General features: G+C 44.2%; 1 protein-coding gene across 17 annotated transcripts in view; it reads right to left on the bottom strand.

Moving 5' to 3' along the window:
• NCOA2 (nuclear receptor coactivator 2) overlaps window positions 1-22,168 on the bottom strand; it is a 2,606,235-nt gene that overhangs the window by 294,414 nt on the left and 2,289,653 nt on the right. For 13 of the 17 annotated variants that reach the window (XM_069621172.1, XM_069621171.1, XM_069621170.1 and 10 more), the window contains one exon: window positions 7,231-7,530. In XM_069621172.1, the coding sequence (XP_069477273.1) occupies window positions 7,231-7,530 (300 nt within the window). The remainder of the gene's footprint in view (window positions 1-7,230; window positions 7,531-22,168) is intronic. The other 4 variants (XM_069621182.1, XM_069621179.1, XM_069621181.1 and 1 more) reach the window with 1 other exon arrangement.

A 22,168-nucleotide genomic window follows, 5' to 3' on the forward strand; every position in this document is an offset into this window, starting at 1 on the left:
ACGGCCCAGAGGTGGCTGCCGGAAAACCGGCCCCAGGGGACCCCAAAGTCGTTCGGCCACGGGCCGAAAGACCGAAAGGGCCAGTCCGACCCTGTCCCTATTAAAGCTGCACAATGCTGGAACAAATTACCAGTTGACCTCAGACTAGAACAACCCTACCCTAAATTCAGACATAAGATACTCAATTGGCTACACACCAATGACACCTAACTGACGCTCTACACTTATCCCTCTCCGGCCCCTAGACAACCCTTGTTTCCGCCAAAGAACACTGCACTTTGTTTAACCGTGCACGCATGGTAGTCTGCTCTGTCATGTTTGTATGCACTATGGATATATGATGACAGACATGTAAGGTTGTATATACATATGTGTATATGTATGTGTGCATATACTGATACTCATGTCAATGCTTCCTTGACTTACCAAGACCACTGCTATGTATTTGATGTACCTTGTATCTTGTAGTTTGCTCCTATTGCAATCACTGCTCTATGTATTGCTACCTTTGCACTGTAACTAAGTTTTAAGATTTCTTGTTTCTGTTGCGCCCGTCTACCCAAGGGCTTGGTGCGCATTACCAAACAAATAAACAAACAAGCTGCATCCCACGTGCCAAAGTCGTGGTGCTTGGCTCACTGGGCCTGGCCTCCAGGACTCTTGGCGATGGAGCATGAGACCTACCCTGCACCTCAGGCCGAGGCCTGGTAGATGTGTCAGCCTCAGATGAGTTGCCGGTAGTGCTGCGTGCAGGTGCCACCTCAGACAAGTTGCTGGTACAAGGGCATAGCCCCTTGGGTGTACACCCAGTAACAGAACCTTGCGGTCCCTCAGCACTGTCTCCAGAAGGATCTACAGACCCCGCGGTCTGGTGGCCGGTTGCTGAACTAGCCTCGGCACCCGTGTTGGTGCAAGAACCTGAGAAGTTCCTCCTGTCTGGGCATTTCCTTGGAAAGGAGTCACCTTTGTGGGTTGCGCTGGAAAGGAGTGGCCCTCCCTTGGGCCTTGACTTATGTCTGACCAAATCCTTCAAGTCCTCTGGAGGTGACTTCTCGAAGAGCTACCTCCACCTAGCTAGTCTGTTCTTCAAAGCACGCAAAGATATTGTGTCACATGCAGTGCAACCCTTCCATCCGTGGTCAGGGCCAAGGCAGCAGAGGCAAAGAGTGTGGGGATCTGATGTAGGGAAGAGCCCTTCGCAGGCTGGACTACTGTTTAAACCCGCTGAAGTCGACATGCGCCGTGGAGGAAAGGTGGCACCAGAGGGCTGAGTACCTGAGTGATAAAAGAAGACAAAAATGACAGAAGAAAGTATTCCGGGGAAGAGCGTGTGGTATTACATGGCCGAAGCCAAACCAAGGAGCGCTGGTGAGATCGGGCCGTTCCCATCGACCCAGAAAAGGGAACTGAGGAGTGGCTGAGTCAGGGGAGTGCATGCTCACAGGGCCGCGCCTTTAAATTTAAAGGGCAAGATGATTTTTTCTGGTGAAAAAGGTTCCGTCTCCCGTCCCTAGGGACGCCCATGCATTATGGAGGAAAGGGGATGGGACGTAACAGTACTTACATAGAGTGCTGCAGGGTTACTTAGTATCCCCTTTGTCTACCTTCTCATGTAACATTTTTATGTTACCCTTTCTACAATGAATGGCTGGTGGCAGTGGTTTATGTTTCCTATCATTGTGCGTTTTTACCACAGACTGAATTCTCAGCAGAATTATTGCACCCATGGGTGCCCATTTTGTCAAAATGGCCCTGGCCTTTTTCGCCATTTCTTGTTGTAAAGGTCCTTCTTGAGATTTACTCTGCGCGCCAAACCAGATTTGTCTTTGGCAGGATTCACTGGTGATGCCCGCCTCTGGCTCCAGTGTGTCTGGCAGGGCAGGAAGGGAGGAAGGTTCCCGAAACTCCCTGTGATTCATCTCCTTGGTTACAGGAATGCACCCAAAGGTGAATGGCTGGCGGGCTGCCTTTGGAGGACAGCCACCCTGCTGTGTGAGTGACAGATAGGCTGCGAATGAATGGGAGAAACTTGTATAAAAGGCAAGGTCTTTCGCAAGGAAGGCAGAGTTGACCACTGGACGAAGGAACCGAAGAAGAAACTGGAAGAGAAGCTTGCTGCAGCCTCTTGGACCGTTGGTTTGCCCGGTGAAGCCCTGCTTCATTGCTGAAGCTCCAAATTTCTAATCAACTAGAGAAGCCCTGCAAGGACGACTTCTCCCCTTGGGTTGGTGGGACCAATCAGCCCCAAGACGAACTAGACTGGAACCCCTCTCTCTGCTGGCTGTACTTTCTCGCTGCTGCAGGAACTGACTGCCAGTGTACAGGAACACCAGAATCGTGTGCATCGCCATTAAGCCGGACCAGAACGCCAGGAAGATCCTCCGGACTCCCTTGAAGCATGACTAACCAAGCCTGAGCCACCTCAACAGAGTGCTGGACCCCAGAAGCAAGGAAAGTCCACAATGTGTCCAAGAACAGTGGTGGTGCTATTTGCGAGTAGCTGAAACCGCAAAGTGCCGCTGATCTGGAGTGTGCCCATTGCTGCCGCCGACCTTTAAACTGTAGTGCAGGAGTCCCCAGACGTCCTCCCTCTTGTCCCCATGACTGAGGCCCAGGAACACAGGATTGGCAGGAACTACAACAGGAACAGAAGCCAGCTGGAACCTTTTCTTCAGACTCAAGGTTCTGTGAACTAGGGGTACTTACCTCTTGTTGCGTGTACTTTGCTTGCTCTCACTGGAGTCTTGCATTGGCTGCCCTTTGCAGAGTTGGTTGCAGCTTTGCCCTTCACAAGCCTCCCACCTCTCTTTAACATTGTGCAATACTTTTGTGCTAATCTTCAAGAAGTGCCTCCGCTCCCCTAGACTTTGCTCAATTGACATTGGCTATCCTACATACCTTACTTTTATAGCTGGGAAAGGGTTAACCTATAATTCTTTGGGGGATTGAAAAGTGCTTACCCGTTTGAGAAACATGTTAAACTTTTGTTCCACAAGCCTCAGTATTGCCTTAAATGTATACGTGATAATTAATGTCCATAGTGTCCTAACAATTAAAGTCACCTCAGGGTGTATGAAGTGTCTGTGTGCCGTCCCAAAAGGGTATCTAATTATTTACTGAAACTGAGAGAGTGTATTTTTGAAGTAGATTTAAGTGTTGCATATTGCTTCCTCCTGAAGAAGGCTAATTTTAAAACTGACTTAAATTAATAAATAATTATTTTATCAAGAAACCTTGAGTATAAGTGTTATTTGAATACCTGTCACTGTGAATCTCTATGTTGCAACCCTACAGCTCACATTTACCCCTCTTGAGATAAGCCTGGCTGCTCAGCCACTCTACCAACTTGAGGCCTATACCAAAGGTTGGGTTACTTATTGCCAAGAGGACAAGGCTGGTCTAGTCTCTGACAGGGTTACTACATACAATCTTGCCTAACAACAACCATCCTCCCAATGTCACTGGGGTCAGTATCAAGTTGTTGTATGGACCCACTACTTTCGCACACCGGGGTCTAAGTGATCAACCATTATTCACAACTGCGCTGCCTTGTAGTATGTTTCGATATCTGGAAGCCCACCCCCCCCCCTTCTGTGTCAGGAGGAGGGTAGTATAAGCCACTCTCGGCCTCGCTCCTGCCCACAGGAAGCATAGTAGGGCTCTACGCACCATCCCAAAGTACTAGTTTGGAACTGCTGTTGGGAACATTTGGAAAAGGAACATAAACCTAGGGAGTATTGTCTTTTTGATACAGTTAAGACGCGCCATCCAGGACAGATTTAATCTACTCCAGCGCCTTAAGTCATCCTTCACTTTATCCCAGAGTACAAGATAGTTCTCAGTGAAGAGCTTTCCGGCCTCCCTCGTGACGTTAATCCCTAAATATCGGAACCCTTTCAGCCGTATGCGCAGCCCTAGGTTCCCGATGTAGCCTTCCTCATCTTGGTTTAGTTTCCCCAGCGGAATCGCCACTGATTTATCAATATATACTTTGAATCCCGATACCGCGCCATATTCCTCTAATGTCTGCAAGAGGCATGGGGCCGACAAGTGTGGATTTGTCATGTAGAGCAGAGCATCGTCTGCATAGAGGCTCATTTAATAGCTCATATTCCCAACCTGGACTCCTGTAATAGTGTCACCCCCCGCACTGCTACCGCCCACGGATTCATAACCAAGGCGTACAGCAGCGGCGAGAAGGGACATCCCTGTCTAGTACCTCTTTGCAGCCCCAGAGCCCTTGCCAGCCCCCCATTAACCACTATTTTTGCCCTGGGCGCTGAATAAAACGCTGCGATCCAACCCAGCAATTTGATTCCGATGCTCACTTTCTCCAAGACCCTTGTCATGAAAGTCCAGCTAACTGGATCGAATTCCTTCTCCACGTCGAGCGCCAGTATCAAGGCCCCCTTACGTCGCACCTCAGTCGCAGTCAAGACATGCAAAGTTTTCCTCATATTGTCTGCCCCTTGTCTGTTGCGGACAAAACCTGCTTGGTCCGGATGGACCTATTTGGGGAGGTACGTTTTAAATCTAGATGCCAGGATTCTGACGAATATTTTGGCATCCGTGTTTAATAGTGAGATGGGCCGGTACGAGGAGCATTGTTCCCTATGCTTCCCTGGTTTTGGGATGACCGCTATCAGAGCCTCCAGAAATGTAGGTGGTATATGTCCCAGCCCCTCAGAGTTAAATACTTGGGCTAGGTGCTCGGCCAAGAGTTCCTGAAACGGTTTATAGCATTCTGAGGTGTATCTGCCCTCTCCCGGGCCTTACCTGGCTTAAGCTGAGCGATCGCCTTTCTCACGTGCTTTGCTGTGATATCTCTCTCTAGGACTAACCTCTCCTCGTCTGTTAACCTAGATATTGGGAGACCCTCCAAATATTCACGCACCCTCGCGTCCTCCTCACTATGGGGTGGTGCATAGAGGCTTTCATAGTACTCTACAAAGCACTCCTGTATATTGTCCCTTGACGTGTGCATCTGACCTCTTCCATCCCTGATTCTAGCTATCTTCCTTTCGACTTTTGCCTCCCAGATTCTATTCGCCAAGAGTGTGCCCACTCGATCCCCCTTCTCATAATATCTTTGCTTGGTACAACACATTTGATTTATTTGCTTGGTGAATTGCAGCCACTTAAGCACTTCGCCTATCAAGAGCAAGTGCAGCTCCTGCCTTTTGTCCCTCATATCGCTTAGGAGCCTCTACCTGTCTGCCCACGGACTTGTCAGGCTAGCCCGCATACGCCTCAATTCTCCCCGTAACCTCTGCTCTATCAATGCCCTTTCCCTTTTCTTCTGTGCCCCTTCAGCTATCAAGAGGCTTCGGAAAGTGGCTTTCGCTGCCTCCCACATATATTTCGACTGTGATTCCCCGTTGTTGTTGGTTTCAAATATGATTTCCTTCTCCATGAATCCCTTGAAGGTGGGATTGCACAGATGACTATCATTAAAGCGCCACATGGGCGTCCCCCTGATTATCCCAACACTCGATTCCGCAACCATCATCTCATGGTCTGACCATGTTACTGTCTCGACCCTAGGGTAAGTGGCCAGGTCTCTCTGTTCCAGGTGTATCAGCAATAGGTCAATTCTGGTGTATGTTTGGTGCAGACGGGAAAAGTAGCTGTACCCGTCTGGTTGCGGGTGATGCATTCTCCATATGTCCTTCCCGAAATAGTCCTGCAGCAGCTGCGTGAAACCTTTGTGGGCCCTATACGTCGTTCTTAGAAAAAGAAACTTAAAGGAGGGCCCTAGTGGTCCACAGCAACACTGCCCATAAGGAGCTGTGTGCTGCAATAGTAAAACACAGATGCGTTTAAGAGCTATGGAGCAGACAGACTCCATAGTACAGGCAGTTTAAAAAGAATAGAGTTCCAAAAGGCAGAGCCCATAAGAATGAATGAGGGGAAAAAGGCTCCACTCATTCAGGATTAAAAGAAATAGATCCAGAAGTCCAGCAAAAATTGCTCGGTGTCTCACTAGGAGAGGAGATGAAGCACAATAATGATAAATCTCCCTAACAGTCATGCCTACCCTTGCGCCTAAATGAAAATTAGAAGGGAAGTGCATATTTTGGGTCCAAAAGGCTCTGGTCCCATGTGGGGGGGGCCCATTTAGTATGAAGGAAAGGGGACAGAACGTAGGAGTAAGAGTTCTTCCCACAAAGGAATGTCAAGACTTCTGACGTTGGTTTCTGACAAATTCTTTAATGTGACCTGGTGGAGAAGCAGCAAACATATTCCCCCACCGCCTAAGTCTGCAATGAAGTGTGCGGCAGTCAAGAGCCAAACACGGCGTGCACGAGTTCCAGAGGACGTCTGGTTGGAAGACCTCATGCAAAGACTGTGTGTGTGTGTATCTAAGGCTGTGAATTTCCTGATGCAGGAGGCACAAGAAGTAAAACCTATTCTTACCGGCATCTGACAAAGGTATGGAGTGAAGCTGGTGGTGAAACATTGAAAAAGAATTGTAAAAGAAAAATCTTTTAGAGGGAAAGCTGAAGTGACCAAAAAAAGCAGCACTAGTGCATAGACGTCCAGCTCGAGCGGTGAAAAGGACTGATGTGTGAGGCCGATGGGAGGAGTTGGCATGTGCAGGAACACACTTGCGTGCAACAAATTTAAAAGGCAAGTTGTTTTTTGTAGTGCAAAAGGCACCAGTCCTGTCACCATGGGGCAGACTCACATCACTATGGAGGAAAGTGAATGGAAGATTGGAGTAGGATACAAGTCCATAATGCTAGAACTTTAAAGAAAACTGACCCTATATGGTTCTCTCCATATCCAAAGCCCACTCTATCGCCCATGCCAACAACCCTAGTGCCTTCTGCATGACCCATCTTTTGTCTCTTACCTCATCATCACTGGTGTTTCCACTTTAATCCAATATCTTATCTAAACACTGTTACCTGGCTTTCTAGTTTACATTTGTTTTCACTGTTTACTGCATGAAATCCGTCTGCCTTAATATTTAGACAAATTTAAATGATCTCACTTGCTATCATTCGCCTTGGCTCTCAAAAGCACCCTTCATTTTCCTTCACAACCACATCCATTCTCTATTTTACCTCCAATTAATGTCATGAAAGAATGTACAGGAAGAAAATCCTCTTGCTTTAGTACCAAATGTCTACTGACAATTTTAAATAATCAATGAAAAGATGAAAATCTTTCATGCACTAAGAGTAGCATAATCTCTGCCTTGAGGAAGATACAAGCATAATGTACCTGCTGTGCCTGCAGTCGATGCTGAAGTTGAAGCCTCAACTGATTCGGCTGGTTCTGCACAATGCCAGTAGGACGTAAACCAGGCCTAGGCTGCATGCGTAGCATTGCATAACTAGGTCTTTGTCCCATGGGGTGAAAGTTTGAGTCCTGCATGGCTGCATAACTTGGCTGGACAATTTGAGCCGGAGACGAATATGGCTGATTGAAAACTTGTGCCTTCTGCTCCATGATCATGTTGGATTCCTGATTCGAGAAGGAATCTTGTTCAACTGCCTGGCTCTGGAGGTGACGAGAAACACACTATTTAAATGCTTAGTAAACAATACATTCTTTTAAAAAAAAAAAAAATACATATATTAAAGTTTTAACATTAAAATGAAAGACTAAATACACTTTAAATTCATTTGAAACACAAAAAGCTTTAAAGGTTTTTAAATCCATCATAATTTCTAGAAGGTTTTCATCTTTGTATGTTCTCCGTTCTATACAGATGTCATTCAGTATTGTTTTTACTAGCTAGTTAGGCATTTAGTTTTTTTGAGAAGAGATTTTTTTAAACCAATATTTGGTCACAAAGACTGCCTACCAAAACGAATTAATGCAAAGAAATGCCAGAGGAATGAAAAACTGTTCACGTGAAACAAAAATGATGCATACACAACCCAGCTTATTTTTAAGACAAAAATACTGTACATTTCCATGTTTGTATGGTACGTCTACGTTAACGAGAATTAACAAAACTTTAGCTGCCATTAGAATTAAGTGAGAGGGCATTACACTATTTTTAGGCCCAATTACAAGTCACCGAATAATGGTGGGCAACTCTTCCAGCTAGGGCCAATTTTTTAAAATTTTAAAACCTAAATTAATTAAAGAAGAGGTATCTCAGGGCTTTGCAAGGTATATGAAAAATGACCTTCATGGTGATTCAGGTTCTATTAGTCCAGGCTCTCCCTCCTTCACAAAGAACCGGAAAAGCTGGCTGCAAAAGCTGTCATTTTAAGAACTTTTGAAGGGGTAGGGCCTACGTCACATGTGCGTCCCTCTGCGCAACGGGCCCACACCTTACCCAACGTTCCAGACCCAGTCCCTGTGATTCCGCCAATGGTGGGAGAATTTAAGTATATGCATACTGTAGGGGATGGCTGTGTGGGTGTTGTGAAGGAGGGAGAGCCTGGACTACGAGAACCTGAATCACCATGAAGGTCATTTTTCATTTCTCTTTCGTCCTGGCTCTCCCCCCTTCCGAACTGGTTGGAACCAGACTAAAAAGCCTTACACTAAGGGTGGAGGAGAGCCCTCTTGGCCTAATTTTGCATAATTTCTAGAAGATGTATCCATAGCACAGTGCTTACAAAAGGCAAGCAGGGTAGCAAAGGTAGCCGCTTTACAAAGGTCCACAATAGGAACATGCCTGGTGAAGGCTACAGATGCTGCCTTGGCTCTAGGGGAATGAGCCTTAAGTCTCTGTGGCGTAGCAAGCCCTTTCATATCACAATCCTTGGACATACAGGCAACAACCCTTCTGGTGATGAAAGCCTTCGCTGCCTCATTGCCAGGAGAAGGACCCCCCCTCCCCCCCGTATGTAATGAAGAGCTGGTCTGCTTTTCTAAACGGTTTGGTGTTTTCTAGATAACATTTTAGAGTTCCAACAACATCTAGGTTATGCAATGTTTCTTCGGCCGCAGAAGCATGCGGTCTAGGAGGAAAAACAGAAAGACCTAGTTCCTGATTTAACCAGCCTTAGGTAAAATGGAGGGGACCATACGGAAGGTTCCTTTGAGGAGAGAGCTTGGAGCTCTCTGATCCTTCTAGTCGAAGAAATGGCTACTAAGAATGCCGTTTACCAAGTTACAACTTCTAATTCACACAAACATAAGAGCGTCTCCAAAGACAAAGAACATCATAGATATTGTAGACACTGGCAGACCGTCTCGCACTGGAGAAATTCCAGAGTGCACTGCATACAACGATGAACCGTATGCTCCGCAGTGAATAACGTCCAGCTGGTATTAATGTGACCGTTACACATACACTGCATGTACATACAAAATTTGCGCCACTTCCAATATCCTTGCCAACACGTATCCGTCAAGTAATCCACAGGTACCCAGATGAGGAATGTGCAGAATTCCAACTGTTGGTCACAAACATATACAGTCTTTTTTGTTTTTCAAGTATGCCTTTATGCACAGATGTAATCGATGAAGCCATGAGCGAGAGGCCAACAAGGAAACGAAGTCGGGAGCAGGGAGTCCAGCAAGAAATGAGGCTACTTCAATACAACGTTATATAAGCAGTACCCTCGACCCCAAATTCTGCGCAGGGGAGGGGTTATTGATGGTATAGTGGATTGGGAATGTTTTTCAGCCTATTAGCAATCATGTTTCTCTATGGCATCGCTTATTTGTGTACTCGCCGACTCAAGCTGTGCATATCGCATCCCATTACAACCCAGTACTTTCCCACTGCTTCTGTTAGGTGTCAAGAGGAAAACTGCATGTAATGTAATTTCACGAGACTGCATGGGATGAGACCGGTGAAAAGTGCGAGAAATTTACTGGGAACTTTCAGTGAGGTGGGAGACTGGTGGTTTGAGGGGGGAGAGGCATGAGTTTAAAATGCACTATACTGTTCCCTGCAGCTTTAGGATGATTGTTATTATTCGCTTTCTGCTAGATACTGAGATGCTGCTGTTTAGTGAAAATGTCTGGTGCATATATACTTTTAACTTCTGTGAGAGCATGCCTGTATTCTCAAATATTCTTAGACCTATTTTTGGGTGATTTGAAATTCACCTTTTCTCCTTAATGGATATTTGCTAGTTTTACACACAAAAAAAAGAGCTGGGGGTCGGCTACTGGATCAAAGAGTGCAATATGTGTTACGAGTTATTTTGTGTGCATCGTTTGACCAGAATCTTGATTGATTTGATGGCTCTTTACTGCTGAGATAGAAAGTGCTGTGATATTTTACACTATTCACTAGGTTTGGATTGTGGGATTTTCGGGAGTGTATGTAATTTCTTTTTGAAGGGATTGTAGTTAGTAGGGGATGGTAAATTGGTTTGTGGTGATTAACATGGGTGGGGAGGTTGTTGCATGTTAAGTTGGGTATTATGTTCAATATCTCGGGAAATGTTTGGATTGTACTGATTTGACACAGAAGGAGGGATTTTAAAGTTAATTGTGGAGGGCCTTGAATCAGGGGTTTGTTGGGGTTTGGTGAGGGCTCTGTGACTCATTACTTAAGGGTAGATGAGGAAGATATACTAATAGTAAAATGTTAGGCATAGGATTCTGGGGGAGATAGTTGGGATAAGTTTAATTTATGTATATAATGGTGTTTTGTTGAAACCCAGGATATATTGGGTTTCTTAAAATCATTACTGTTTTTATATGTGTAAATGTTGTCATTTGTTGTCGGGGTGGGGTGGGGGGTGAACATATATTGCTCGACTTTGTAGGATGGGTTCAGCATTTATCACAATGTTCAAAAGGAAGATTTTGAATGATTGATGGTCTATGAGTGCATGTGAGAGTATGGAATGTATTTGTGAGGTATGAAAGAGCATGTTTCAGTGTGTACTTGGAATGTAAAAGGGCTGAATTGCATGTGAAAGAGGAATAAGGTGCTGGATAAACTTTGACGGGAGAAAATTGATTAGGGTGTTTTGCAGGAAACGCATTTAGTGGATGGTACTAGGGATTCTCTGACTAATGCAAGATTTAGGAAAATATTCTTGAATTGCTACTCCTCTAAATTTTGTTGAGGAAGGGTTTGGATGCCTGTGTTGAAAAAGTAAGTATGGATGGTGAGGGGTGTATTATACTGATTGACCTTAAATATGAGGGCATGTTGTCAACAGTTGGATCTATATATGGCCCATGTGGGGGAGGGAGGAACTTTTTTGATTCACTGAAGGCGATGCTTGGTGATATGGGAGGTGAAATGGTTATTTTGGGGGGCAATATTAATTGTGTGATTGATTCTAAAATGGATAGGTTCTCGAGGTGTAAATTTACCGGGCAGAAGTCAAGTAAAGAGTTTCGACATTTTTTGGAAGTGTATGATTTGGTTGATGTATGGAGGAATTTTCATTGGGGGGATAGGGAGTTCTCGTTTTACTCACTGGTGCATAATTCTTATTCTAGGCTTTATTACAGATTAGTGTTGGATAGGCTAATTGAAAAAGTAAGGGAGGTGACTATGGGGGAACGACACATTTCATACCACTCGATGGCAATGGCTAGGTTGATTTTATCTGCAGAGAGCCAAGGATCTAGCAGATGGAGGTTGAAATCTTTTGTGCTAAAAAATAAAGATGCCACTGAAGCATTAATGAGGTTTATACCGAATTTCTTTGAGGTGAATGATGGTACGGCCGACAATTTGGTTGTATGGGATGCTTTCAAGGCTTCTGTTAGAGGGGAACTGGACTGCAAGGATGCGAAGGGTGGGAGAAGCCAGACTGGAAGACCTTGAAAAGGAACTGGGAGATTTAAAAAGAAATTATGCTTTGTCAAGAGAGCATAATATAAGGCTCAAGATATTGGATGTTAAGGAAATTCTGAAAAGTGAGGTGAACTCACAAATTGAGAGAGGATTGTATTACATGAAGCAAAAATACAGGGATCAAGGAGATAAAGCGGGTAAGTTGTTGGCAAATAGAATGAAGAGTTATTCAGAAAGAGTGTATGTTCAAAAAATTGTTGATGAATTTGGAAATATGGAGATTAAGAAAGGTAAAATAGGTGAATGTTTTTGTTCGTTTTATGCAAAATTGTATACGGAAGATATTGCCCCACAAATGGATGATTTTGATAGTTTCTTTGGGAAAATTGCTCTCCACACACTTTCTGAAAAAGGTAGATGTTTTATGGAGGCCCTGATTATCATCCTAGAGGTTTTGTTGGAAATTGGGGAAATTAATAAAGGTAAATCTCCAGGAATGGACGGTTTAACTGTGGAATTTTATCAAATTTATCAATTTTATGTAAGTTATATAATCGTTTTTTGAGGGAGGGGAGGTTATGTGATTCAATGAAGGAGGCAATCATCACAGTGATCCCGAAACCTGGAAAGGATGCAACTAAGTGCAGTAATTACCGGCCTATCTCCTTACTTAATGTTGACTTAAAAATCTTTACCAAGATACTGACGGTGAGGCTCAAAAAATATATGGGTGAGTTAATAAAGAGATCTCATACAGGATTCATGGAGCAAAGGTATGGATATGACAAATTCGAACACTGTTAGATATATTGAGTTTGCCAGACTCAGAGATGAAGGATATATTGTTGATCTTTTTAGACGCTGAGAAGGCCTTTGATAGGGTGAATTGGGGCTTCCTGAATTATACACTGTGGAAATTAGGTTTTGGTCCTTTATTTATTAAGGCTATTCAAGCACTGCAGAATGGCATATCGGCAAAGGTGTGGGTGAACGAGGGATTTTCTACGTCATTTCCACTGTATAGAGGCACACGCCAAGGTTGCCCTTTGTTGCCATTGTTATTTAATTTGGTGTTAGAGCCCTTGTTAGCGTATATACGTCAAAAGGGGTGTATCAGAGGGTTAAGTGTGGGAGATGGGGAAGTGAATGCTCTGGCTTATGCGGACAATGTAGTGGTCATCTTGAATGATCCTGTTGTAGGGGGTCATGTATTGAGGAGTGTCTTTGAGGAGGTGGGTAAGTTATCTGGATATCGGATCAACTGGGATAAAACTGTAGTATTTCCAGTGAGGAATTTGTCAGGATGTGAACATTTGCTGAGATGGAATTGTAAATGGGAATATTCTAGTGGGAAATATTTGGGTATCTATATTACTCAGGATTTTAGAAAGTTAGTGAGTTATAATGTGGATAAAATCATTGAGGTTCTTAGGCGGGACATTATGAGATGGGGACATGTCAATCTTACTCTTTGGGGTAAAATTAATGCTATTAAAATGCTTTTGCTACCAAAGGTTCTCTGTTGTTCAATCTCTGCCTCTGCATTTTACAAAGGGAGCATTTGCACGTATAGATAGGTTTAAGGACTTTTTGTGGGGACTGGGAAGAGAGCCAGAATTCCCCAGTACATTATGGTCCAGAAAGTTAAAGATGGGGGTTTTGGGTGCCCAATATGACGATCTGAGTCAGGTGCCGTGGTGGGTGCAAATTGAGATGCAGCGGTTTTTGCCTTACGATATTAAATGTTTGTTTTCTTTTGGAAAGTTACCTAAGAAGGTGCAGTGTTTGAAATCAGTATTGGCTACCAAAGATGCATTGTCGTCATTGATAGTGGGAACTGGACAAGGTCTTTATATTTATGAGGCATCCGTTTGGCATAATCCTGGTCTGCAGTTTAATAATAAGGTACTGAATTGGAATAATTGAGTTCAGAGAGGCATTTTAACTATTGGTGATGTGTGGAGTGATGAAGGAGTGGTACCTTTTGGAAGTTAAATTGAGAAGTTTGCGTTAAGGAACATGGAATTAAGAAGGTATGATATTCTGGTAACTTTACCTTCGGAACGGAGAGAAATGATGGATGCTCCATTTTTGAAAAAGCTGGACATTTTTATTATATTGGTTAGTGGATCTCAAAAGGTGTCTAATTTTATGCAGGTTATGCAACCTGATGGGCAATGGTTGGATTCATGGAAAAGATTACGGTTATCATGGTCAGAGGAGTTAGGCAGGGAACTTACACCAAGAGAATGGGAAAAGAATTGGGGAGTCCCGACGAATGCTAAAGTGGATTTGCAATTACGCTATATACATCAAAGGATATTGGGCAGAATATATTGGACCCCAGTGCGTATTTGCAGTTTGGGGTTGGTTGATGATGATCAATGTTAGGGTTGTAGGAAAGAAAAGGGTAATCTATTACATATGTTGTGGAATTGTGAAAGGGTGGTGAGTTTTTGGAGGGAGGTTATTGACAGAATTGACCAAATCTGGAACATTATTTATCCACGCAATCCCTTGGCAGTCATCTTACTATTGTCCTGTGGTGGGCAGGATGTAAGCTGGGTGATATTGTGTGGGGTGAACAAAGTTTTGTTGGTGGCGGCTAAACAGATACTGAAGGTCTGGAAGACATGGAAGAAACCGAGAGTAGAGGAGTGGATTTTGGCTGTTAAAGTTTTGTCAAGATTTGAAAAAAACTATGTATAGTAAACAAAACAAGGAAACCCTTTATGAAGAACTGTGGGGAAGCTTCAATGATCGTTATGGATGATGCTGGATTGGGTTATAGAGTGGAGTGAAATGGTTTATTTTCAGGTAATGTAAATCTAGGGGGGGTTGTGTTGTTTGTGTGGTTGTCTTGTTTTGTGTAGTCTTAATTGTCTGTTGACATTTGTTTAGTGCATCTGGTTTTGCTTTAGGTTAGTCTTAGTTTAGTATTGTAGAATATAGAGTTATGTTTGCAATTCTACTAGAATTGTCTTCAGCTGTTGTGTATTTTGTGATTCAATAACCTATGATGTTGATACTGTTTTGTTGTACCTTGTTCAAAATAAGAAATAAAGAGTTAAGAAATAAAGAGTTAAAAAAAAATTAAAAAACAACTTCTAATTCACATGATGCCATAGGCTTGAATGCTTTTTGCATTAGGGTTGACAAGACAGAGTTGGAATCCCACTGAAGTGGAGGTTCACGAATAGGGCGATACAAGCGTAGAAGGTCCTTGAAGTGCCTTTGTATGGCTTCCTTGGAAAGAGGGAAAGACTTATGTTCTCTATTTAGGCATGCACCAAAAGCTGATAAGTAACGTTTGCACAAGTCTACTTTGACACCAGTGAAACTAGATAAGACATGAAAGACATGACATTATCAACAGAATCCTCTAGAGGGTTAAGGTCTTGGTCCAAAGCCCAGTGACAGAAACAGAACCATTTGCTACAATATTGCTACTTAGTAGAAGCTTTCCTAGAAGCTTACATGATGGTTATATTTTGTTCTGACAAATATAAGTGGGAAAAGGCTAGTTTTTCAGGAACCAGGTCTTCAATTTCAGCAATTGAGGCAATTGAGGGGAGGGATGAAGGACCTGCCCTTTTTGTGGAGTCAAAAGATCCCTAGATGATGGGAGATCGAATTTGGAAGTCCCCACTAATTCCAGGAGGTTTCAAAACCAAATGTGGCAGGACCCGAACAGGGTTATCAGAATCATTGTCCGATTCTGTGACATTCTGAATTTGAGCAATATTTTGTGTATCAATGGGAGAGGTGGAAACAAAGTGTTAGGTTTCGACCAATCCAGATGTAGAACATCTCCCAGGGACTGAAGACCCTGACCTTGCCTTGATGCAAACTGAGGACATACAGAGTTGTGCTGGTTGGCAAAGAGGTCTACTGATGGATGGCCCCACTTCTAAAATATCATCTTTACTACTGATGGTTTCATCTCCCACTCGTGCGGAGCAAACTGTAAACTGCTTAGTTTATCTGCTAGGACGTTCTTCTTTCCCTCCAGATTGGACGCCAACAGGAAAATGTGATTCTGAATGGCCCAATACCAAATCATCTCTTCTAGGAGACACAGGGGAAGGGAGCGAGTACCCCCATGCTTGTTGATATAAAACATTGCAGTGGTACTGTCCGTTCCAATCTTCACCACATTTCCTTGAAGTGCGGGAAGAAATGATTTTAGAGTGAGAAATGTGGCTCTTAGTTCCAGGCTATTTATGTGGTCCTTTTCCTTAGAGGACCAAAGACTGTGTGCTGTTAGACTTAGATAATGGGCTCCCCAACCTTACTCTGATGATTGCGTTGTTTTAACTATTTGGTGAAGAGGAGACTGAAAAGGAGACCCGATAACGGGTTCTTTGGGGAGTTCCACCAGAGTAGTGAGTCCTGAACTTGTTTTGGAATTTGAATTTTCATTTCCTGTGAATGCAACAGATGGATCCAGTTGCAAGCAAGATGCCACTGGACCTTTCTCATATGGAGCCTTGCAAAGGGAACTAGGTTTATATAAGAGGCAATTAGTCCCAAGAGCCTTTGAAACCACCAAGCTGTCAGAATCCGGTGGATACTGAACTTTATGATGGTTTGTTGAATAGCTTCCACCCTTTGCAGGGGTGGAAAGGATCTGTGTAGAGTGGTATCTATAACTGCTCCTAGGAATTGGATCCTTTGCGAAGGAATGAGCTTGGATTTTGCCACATTTATGGAAAACCCAGGTTGAAAAGAGTGTGCAAGTTAATTGAATCTTTTGCAGCAATTCCTCCAGAGACTGTGCCTTGAGAAGCCAGTCATCTAGGTAAGGAAATAGATGTACTGTCCTTAACCGAAGGTAGGCTGCCACTGACCCCAGAACTTTTGTGAAAACCCTGTGTGCAGAATTGAGCACGAAAGGAAGACATGTGAACTGGTAACGAGACCCTCCTATGGTGAACCACAGGAACTGAGGTGATCTTTGTAGATGGGGATGTGAAAATAAGCATCCTGTAGATCTATAGATGCCATCCAATTGTTTGGATGAAGCAATGCTAGAATCTGAGGAATGGTCACCATGTGGAAGGTTTTCGATTGACAGGAATTGGTTGAGGTCTGAAAGGTCTAGAATTGGACAGATCCCACCTGATTTCTTTGGGATCAGAAAGTAACAGGAATAAAATCCCTGACCTAATTCCTCTTAAGGAACCAACTATTGCTCCTAAGGAAAGAAGTTTTTGGATCTCTTCCAGGAGCTCTAGGGAGGATTTTTGGAACTTCGGAAGAGAGGATGGTGGAACAGCTGGAAGGGCAAGGCGGTAAGTATGCTGAATAATATTCAGGACCCATTCCTCTTGAGTAATGGTTTTCCAAAGGGGAAGGAAGTTGGACAGCCTTCCAGCTACTGGGGATTTATGCTCTTTGATAGTAGGAGCGGAAGGTATGTACATGCCTGGAAAGAAGTCAAATAGACTTTTCTTCTTGCGCAGAATTGGGGAAGGGGGAAGTGTGAGAAACCTGAAAGTGTCTCACTTACTAGTACCCGGTGATCTGTCATCCAGGTGGCCAGGACACGGCCATCGCTATTGGATCCAGTTCCTGAGGGTGGACCAGTACGGGAGGATCACCTGAATGGGGGTTCTCACGTAGTGGAAGTGGGACACCGATGGGTGAGACACGGTACCCCTTCCTTATAACCCCTTTTCCCCATCCTACCCCGTAGGATATGTAAAAATTCTATCCCCACCCCCTTTCCTACACAAACACTTTTTCACACATCGAAAGACAACAGACTAACACCAGAGCCAGACATGTCCCAACACAAGGGTAAGGCAGAGTCGGGCAATTGTCGATAACTATGCAGACCTGACGGCCCTTTTTCCCCACAGGGATAAAAGGCGGAGCACACTTTGAGCAAGGCCGAACGCACAAGGAAGCAGCGATTCCGAGACGGCAGTTCAAACGAAAGAGAAACCGAAAGGACAACAATGAGGGAACGGCCCTTGCCCTTTTCAAACCAGACCTGCAAAGCCTTCGAAGACAGAACTATAAGACTGGGAAACGTAGCTGGCGATTGGTGTGACAGATGTCAGATGTCAACGGTACACACTAGCCAGGGTGAGGAAAAGACCTTGCTGTCGTGGTACCGTCCTCGACTCCATCTGAAGAATAGCTAACGAGTTCAACACAACCGGTGAGTCAGAGGAAACTGATATGAAACCGGACAGTGTTAAGCTCATGGTTGCAGTAGCAACATTTACAAAAAGAAAAGTACACCCAAAATGGTGTTTGTGCCCGGAAGAGGGGAACGCCATATGATTGTATGAAACCAGCAGGTGTCAATTGGCAAGTGCTTTGAGAAACGGTAAAGTGGAAAGAATAAGCTGCCCAATTTTTTAAGAAGACATTAAGATTCCTGAATACTACAAGAACCAAGAAGTAAAGCAAGGCCCGGGAGAGATGTCAAAGTGGTTATACAAGGGTTGAGTCAAACCTGTTGTACAGTCGAATGTCTGACACATTGTTGATTGAAAAGCTAACGTGCACTGCATTGTGGTAATGAGTGTGAACCAGACTGAGGGATGTCCACAGTGCGAAACTAGTGTGAGCCCGACTGAGGGGGCTGACATTGTGAAAGGGATCAGAGCCCAGCTGAGGGGTATCCTGGGGTGAAGAAGAGTTGCACGACCTGAAGATCTATAGAAGGAACTGTTAGTTTGTTGTTAGCGTTTCATCATGACAGATTAACACAATAGGGAGCCTTCTATCCAAGTAAACAGGGTTTGCCCTGACAATCAGGTATTAACACAAAGAAGGGCTACCACATCTGAACAAAGGTGCATTGCAACACACTTCACACTCATCCAAGAGTTAAAGATGAGGTAACCTGCATTTCCATACACTTAAAGAGACACAAGAATAGAATGATTGTCTCACTAATGCGGCCGATCAGTGTACTAATTCTAGGCTGCGCTTGTGTGCCGCTTATCTAAAAGTGGATAGAATAAGAACCGGAAAAAAGGAAGATCTGTTGTCTTCTATGTTCTTCAAGACTTACTGATCTTGATGGCTTTATTCTCTTCCCCTCTTCAACCACGCTATCATTCATACTTAAAAAGAGAGCAAATTTGGCGAAGTCCACCTGTTTATTTCTGGTACAACTCAATTTATTAACCTATAGAAAAGATGAACTTCTCCCCAGAATATCAAAGATATAAAATAGTGTTTACCCTAACAACTACTTTCTGTGTTGGAACAAATACACTATGCCTGATCCATCTTCGGGCCCTTGGAGCTTACTGGTCGGCAAGAAGATCAGAACATTACTGTAAACTTGGTTTAGGATGATATTACCCCTATTACAGTTTTTTTTACTGTGTACCAGTTTCAGTGGTATGAGCTTGCTAAAACCACTTTCTTCAGACAGTCTTCGACTGAAAAATACAGGGATATACTCACTAGTCTCTGGAGTTAGATAGATGTACTTTTCTTACTGCACCACTATCAATTATCATGTATAGAGACTATTATCGTGGCCCTGAGCGACATTCATCTGCTTCTTCCACTGTTCAAACTAGAACTGCTAGGTCCAAAGTTAAAGAAGCTGCTGCTGATCTGCGTTTTGTTCTTTGCCGGTCTGATGAACATAGGAGGAGCACTGGCTGACGACGTTTGAAAAGAAACATGGAAGGTGTACTCTAAAATACAGATCAAATGGGTTTCGGCTAACCTCTCAGCGTCTTCCCTGTTAACCATAAAAGAGTAGCCTCCACCAATCCTCCCACCAGGGCTGATTTTGTAAATCCATCTTAACAAGGTGGCCAGTAGCTTGGGATGGGGACTGTGCTCAGATTGGCCAGTCGTCCAAGTAAGCATACAGATTAATGCCTTTCAGGTCTAGTAATGCCGCCATCACTGCTATAAGCTTAGAAGACACTTGGGGCCCAAACTGAGGCTGAAAGGTACAACTTTTTACTGATAGTGTTCGTCGCCTATGGAGAACCCAAAGCAATGGCGGTGAGGAGACCAAATGGGAATGTGCAAATATTCATATTATAGGTCGGTCCACAGCTACCAATCAGTGAGCTGGCTGAAGGGATTATCTGATGAGAACACACTTAATCAGCTTGATTTCTTCCTGGTTTAAGAAAAGATTGAAGGGGGAAAAGGGCAAGTATCTTTCTCAGGCCAGCCTTGTTCTTCTTTAGATCGGTAGAGAACCTTGATAGAAACCATAACCTTCCTCCTAAGGAGGAATAAAGAGGAACCTTCTTTATTGCCTCTATGAGCAACAGCATAGATATCGCTTATGAGAGGGGGGGGGGGTGGGCTGTGGGAGGAGTGCTGGAAAAACAACCCCCGGGGGAAGGGCGAGCTTGCATTTTACATGGAGCGCTCACAGATCTGTCTTGTCTATTTTGGCAATCGTGGAATCCTCTAAAACCTCCTGATCTCTTGGCAGTGAAGGGTGGTCTCTGCAGGCCGGAAGACTGTTTTGTGGGGGGCTTGGTTAGAGCTGCTAAACACTGTTTGTGCACCGCCTTTCTTTTTATCCAGTTCCTCAACTGCATCAGGGCTGAAAAGTTCCATCTCATCAAACAGTAGATATATAATTTGCTCCTGCATGTCTAATTGAAATTTGGTGGCTTTGGGCAGCACTTGCAGCCTAAGAGACGCACCTTGGGACGTAACAGCTGAGTCAAGGTGGTGGGAGGAGTCCACCATGAGGTCCTGGGCTACTTGGCGAGATTCTGCCAAGCCTGAGTGGAAACCCTCTTGAAGAACAGGAGGGGGGTACAGAGTCATAGGCACCCAGCTCTTTGACTGCTTTCACGATTGCCTGCCTGAAGCTCAGGGCAGAGTTTTGGTAGACTTACTTCCCTGCATTGTCCAGGAAGGGGTCCTTGTTAGGGGAGTTTTCCTTAAGTCCTAATGGTAGTAAGACTTTTGTAAGATATCCCAGTGGTTTGTAGATCTCCAACTCTTAGTATCAGTCTGCACTAACTCAGGACCTTGGTAGTGTGGCAGAGCAGCCAGGCTCATTTTAAGAGGAAAATGTGAGCTGTAGGCAAGTACACTGAACCTTAGTTAGACATGCACACCAAAGAAACTCTTACACATAGAATTTAATTTATTATATATAAACACCAGAATCACTTTAAATACTTCAGATGTTGAAACTAAAACACTTCGGAATACTTGAGAATACACTTCAAATGACACTTTCACTTGTGTGTTTGTTCGCGGTTACATTTGAAGCAAAGTTAGAAAGGGAAAAGACAATGTTATTGTATTATCGGTTATTACACGCACCTGCGGTTTTTAACAGTTTATACAGTAATACATTTACTCTGCAAACACATAGTAAAGTTACTTTAAGGGAGGAAAATGGTTAGTTAGTGTAACATTAGCTTAGTTCAAGGTTCTAGAGAGGGTCTCTTCGCAGCATTTTAAGTCCAAAAACGCAACCTTAGCTAAAGGCAGTTTGGAGAGGGCTCAAAGTCTTGACAAGTAGCAGAATACAAAGAGTTCCTGAGCATTTCTTCCAGTCTCCAGTCTTATAGAAGCAGCAAGTTAACAAACAAGGGAGACCTGTAAAAGGTCTTGATGAAGGGAACCAAGCAGCGGCTTGAGTCAGAGTAAGAGGGGGTGACCATGGACAACTCTGGGTGCACTCCAACGCTCTGGAGCGACTTCTCGGAATCACAAAAGCAATACCCTTTTCCCCAAAGTACCTGAGGTTTGAAGAAAATGTATGTGCTGGATGCTCTGTGATGTTGCAGCTCTGGATCCGAACTCTGGATTACTTGGTCTGATGACTGAAGGGAGGACAACGGACAGGATATCTCAGCAGCAGTTTCGAGGGAGGACTCGTGGCACGATCTTCAGCAACTTCTTGGTTCACTATGTGGTTTTGGTGCCGTTTCTGCATCAACAACAAAGGAAACGGATCATCCGGGCAATCTTTTTAGCTTCATGCAGTCCCGCACTCTCGTGAGGGTGTCTGGGCAAGTTGGATCGGATCTCTGGAGGGTCCTTACGGGTTCAGCAAAGATTTGGACGGATTTGGCCTTTCCACAACGATGCACTTGAAATCGGCAGCAGGTCTCCTGGTATTTGGGTTTCGCAGCTCTGGAAACTCCTAGGACCTCGGGAGATGGCACAAGTCAAAAGTCTTGTTGTTGTTCCCACCAGCCAAAGAAAAGGAGTCATCCTCTTCAGAGCTCCTCTGTCTCACAGAAAACGGGTTTAGAACAGCAGTGGTCGCTTCAGTGTTCCAAAGGGTCTTGCAGGTGTGTCTGGTCATCTCCCTCTTCGGTTACTTCAGCTTTCAGTGGCCACCTTTTATACACTTCCAGCACACACTCCTCTGCAATCTCTCTCAGCATTTTACAGAAAGGGGCATTTAGCTGTCCAATCAGGACAGCTAAGACCCCCTGTAGGAGCTTGTACTAGTCAGACACTCAGGCAGACAAAGGACAGGGGGTGGAAGACTCCTCCCCACTT

This window comes from Ambystoma mexicanum, chromosome 5q, assembly GCF_040938575.1.
Source record: "Ambystoma mexicanum isolate Mex_15411 chromosome 5q, UKY_AmexF1_1, whole genome shotgun sequence".
NCBI lineage: Eukaryota > Metazoa > Chordata > Amphibia > Caudata > Ambystomatidae > Ambystoma > Ambystoma mexicanum.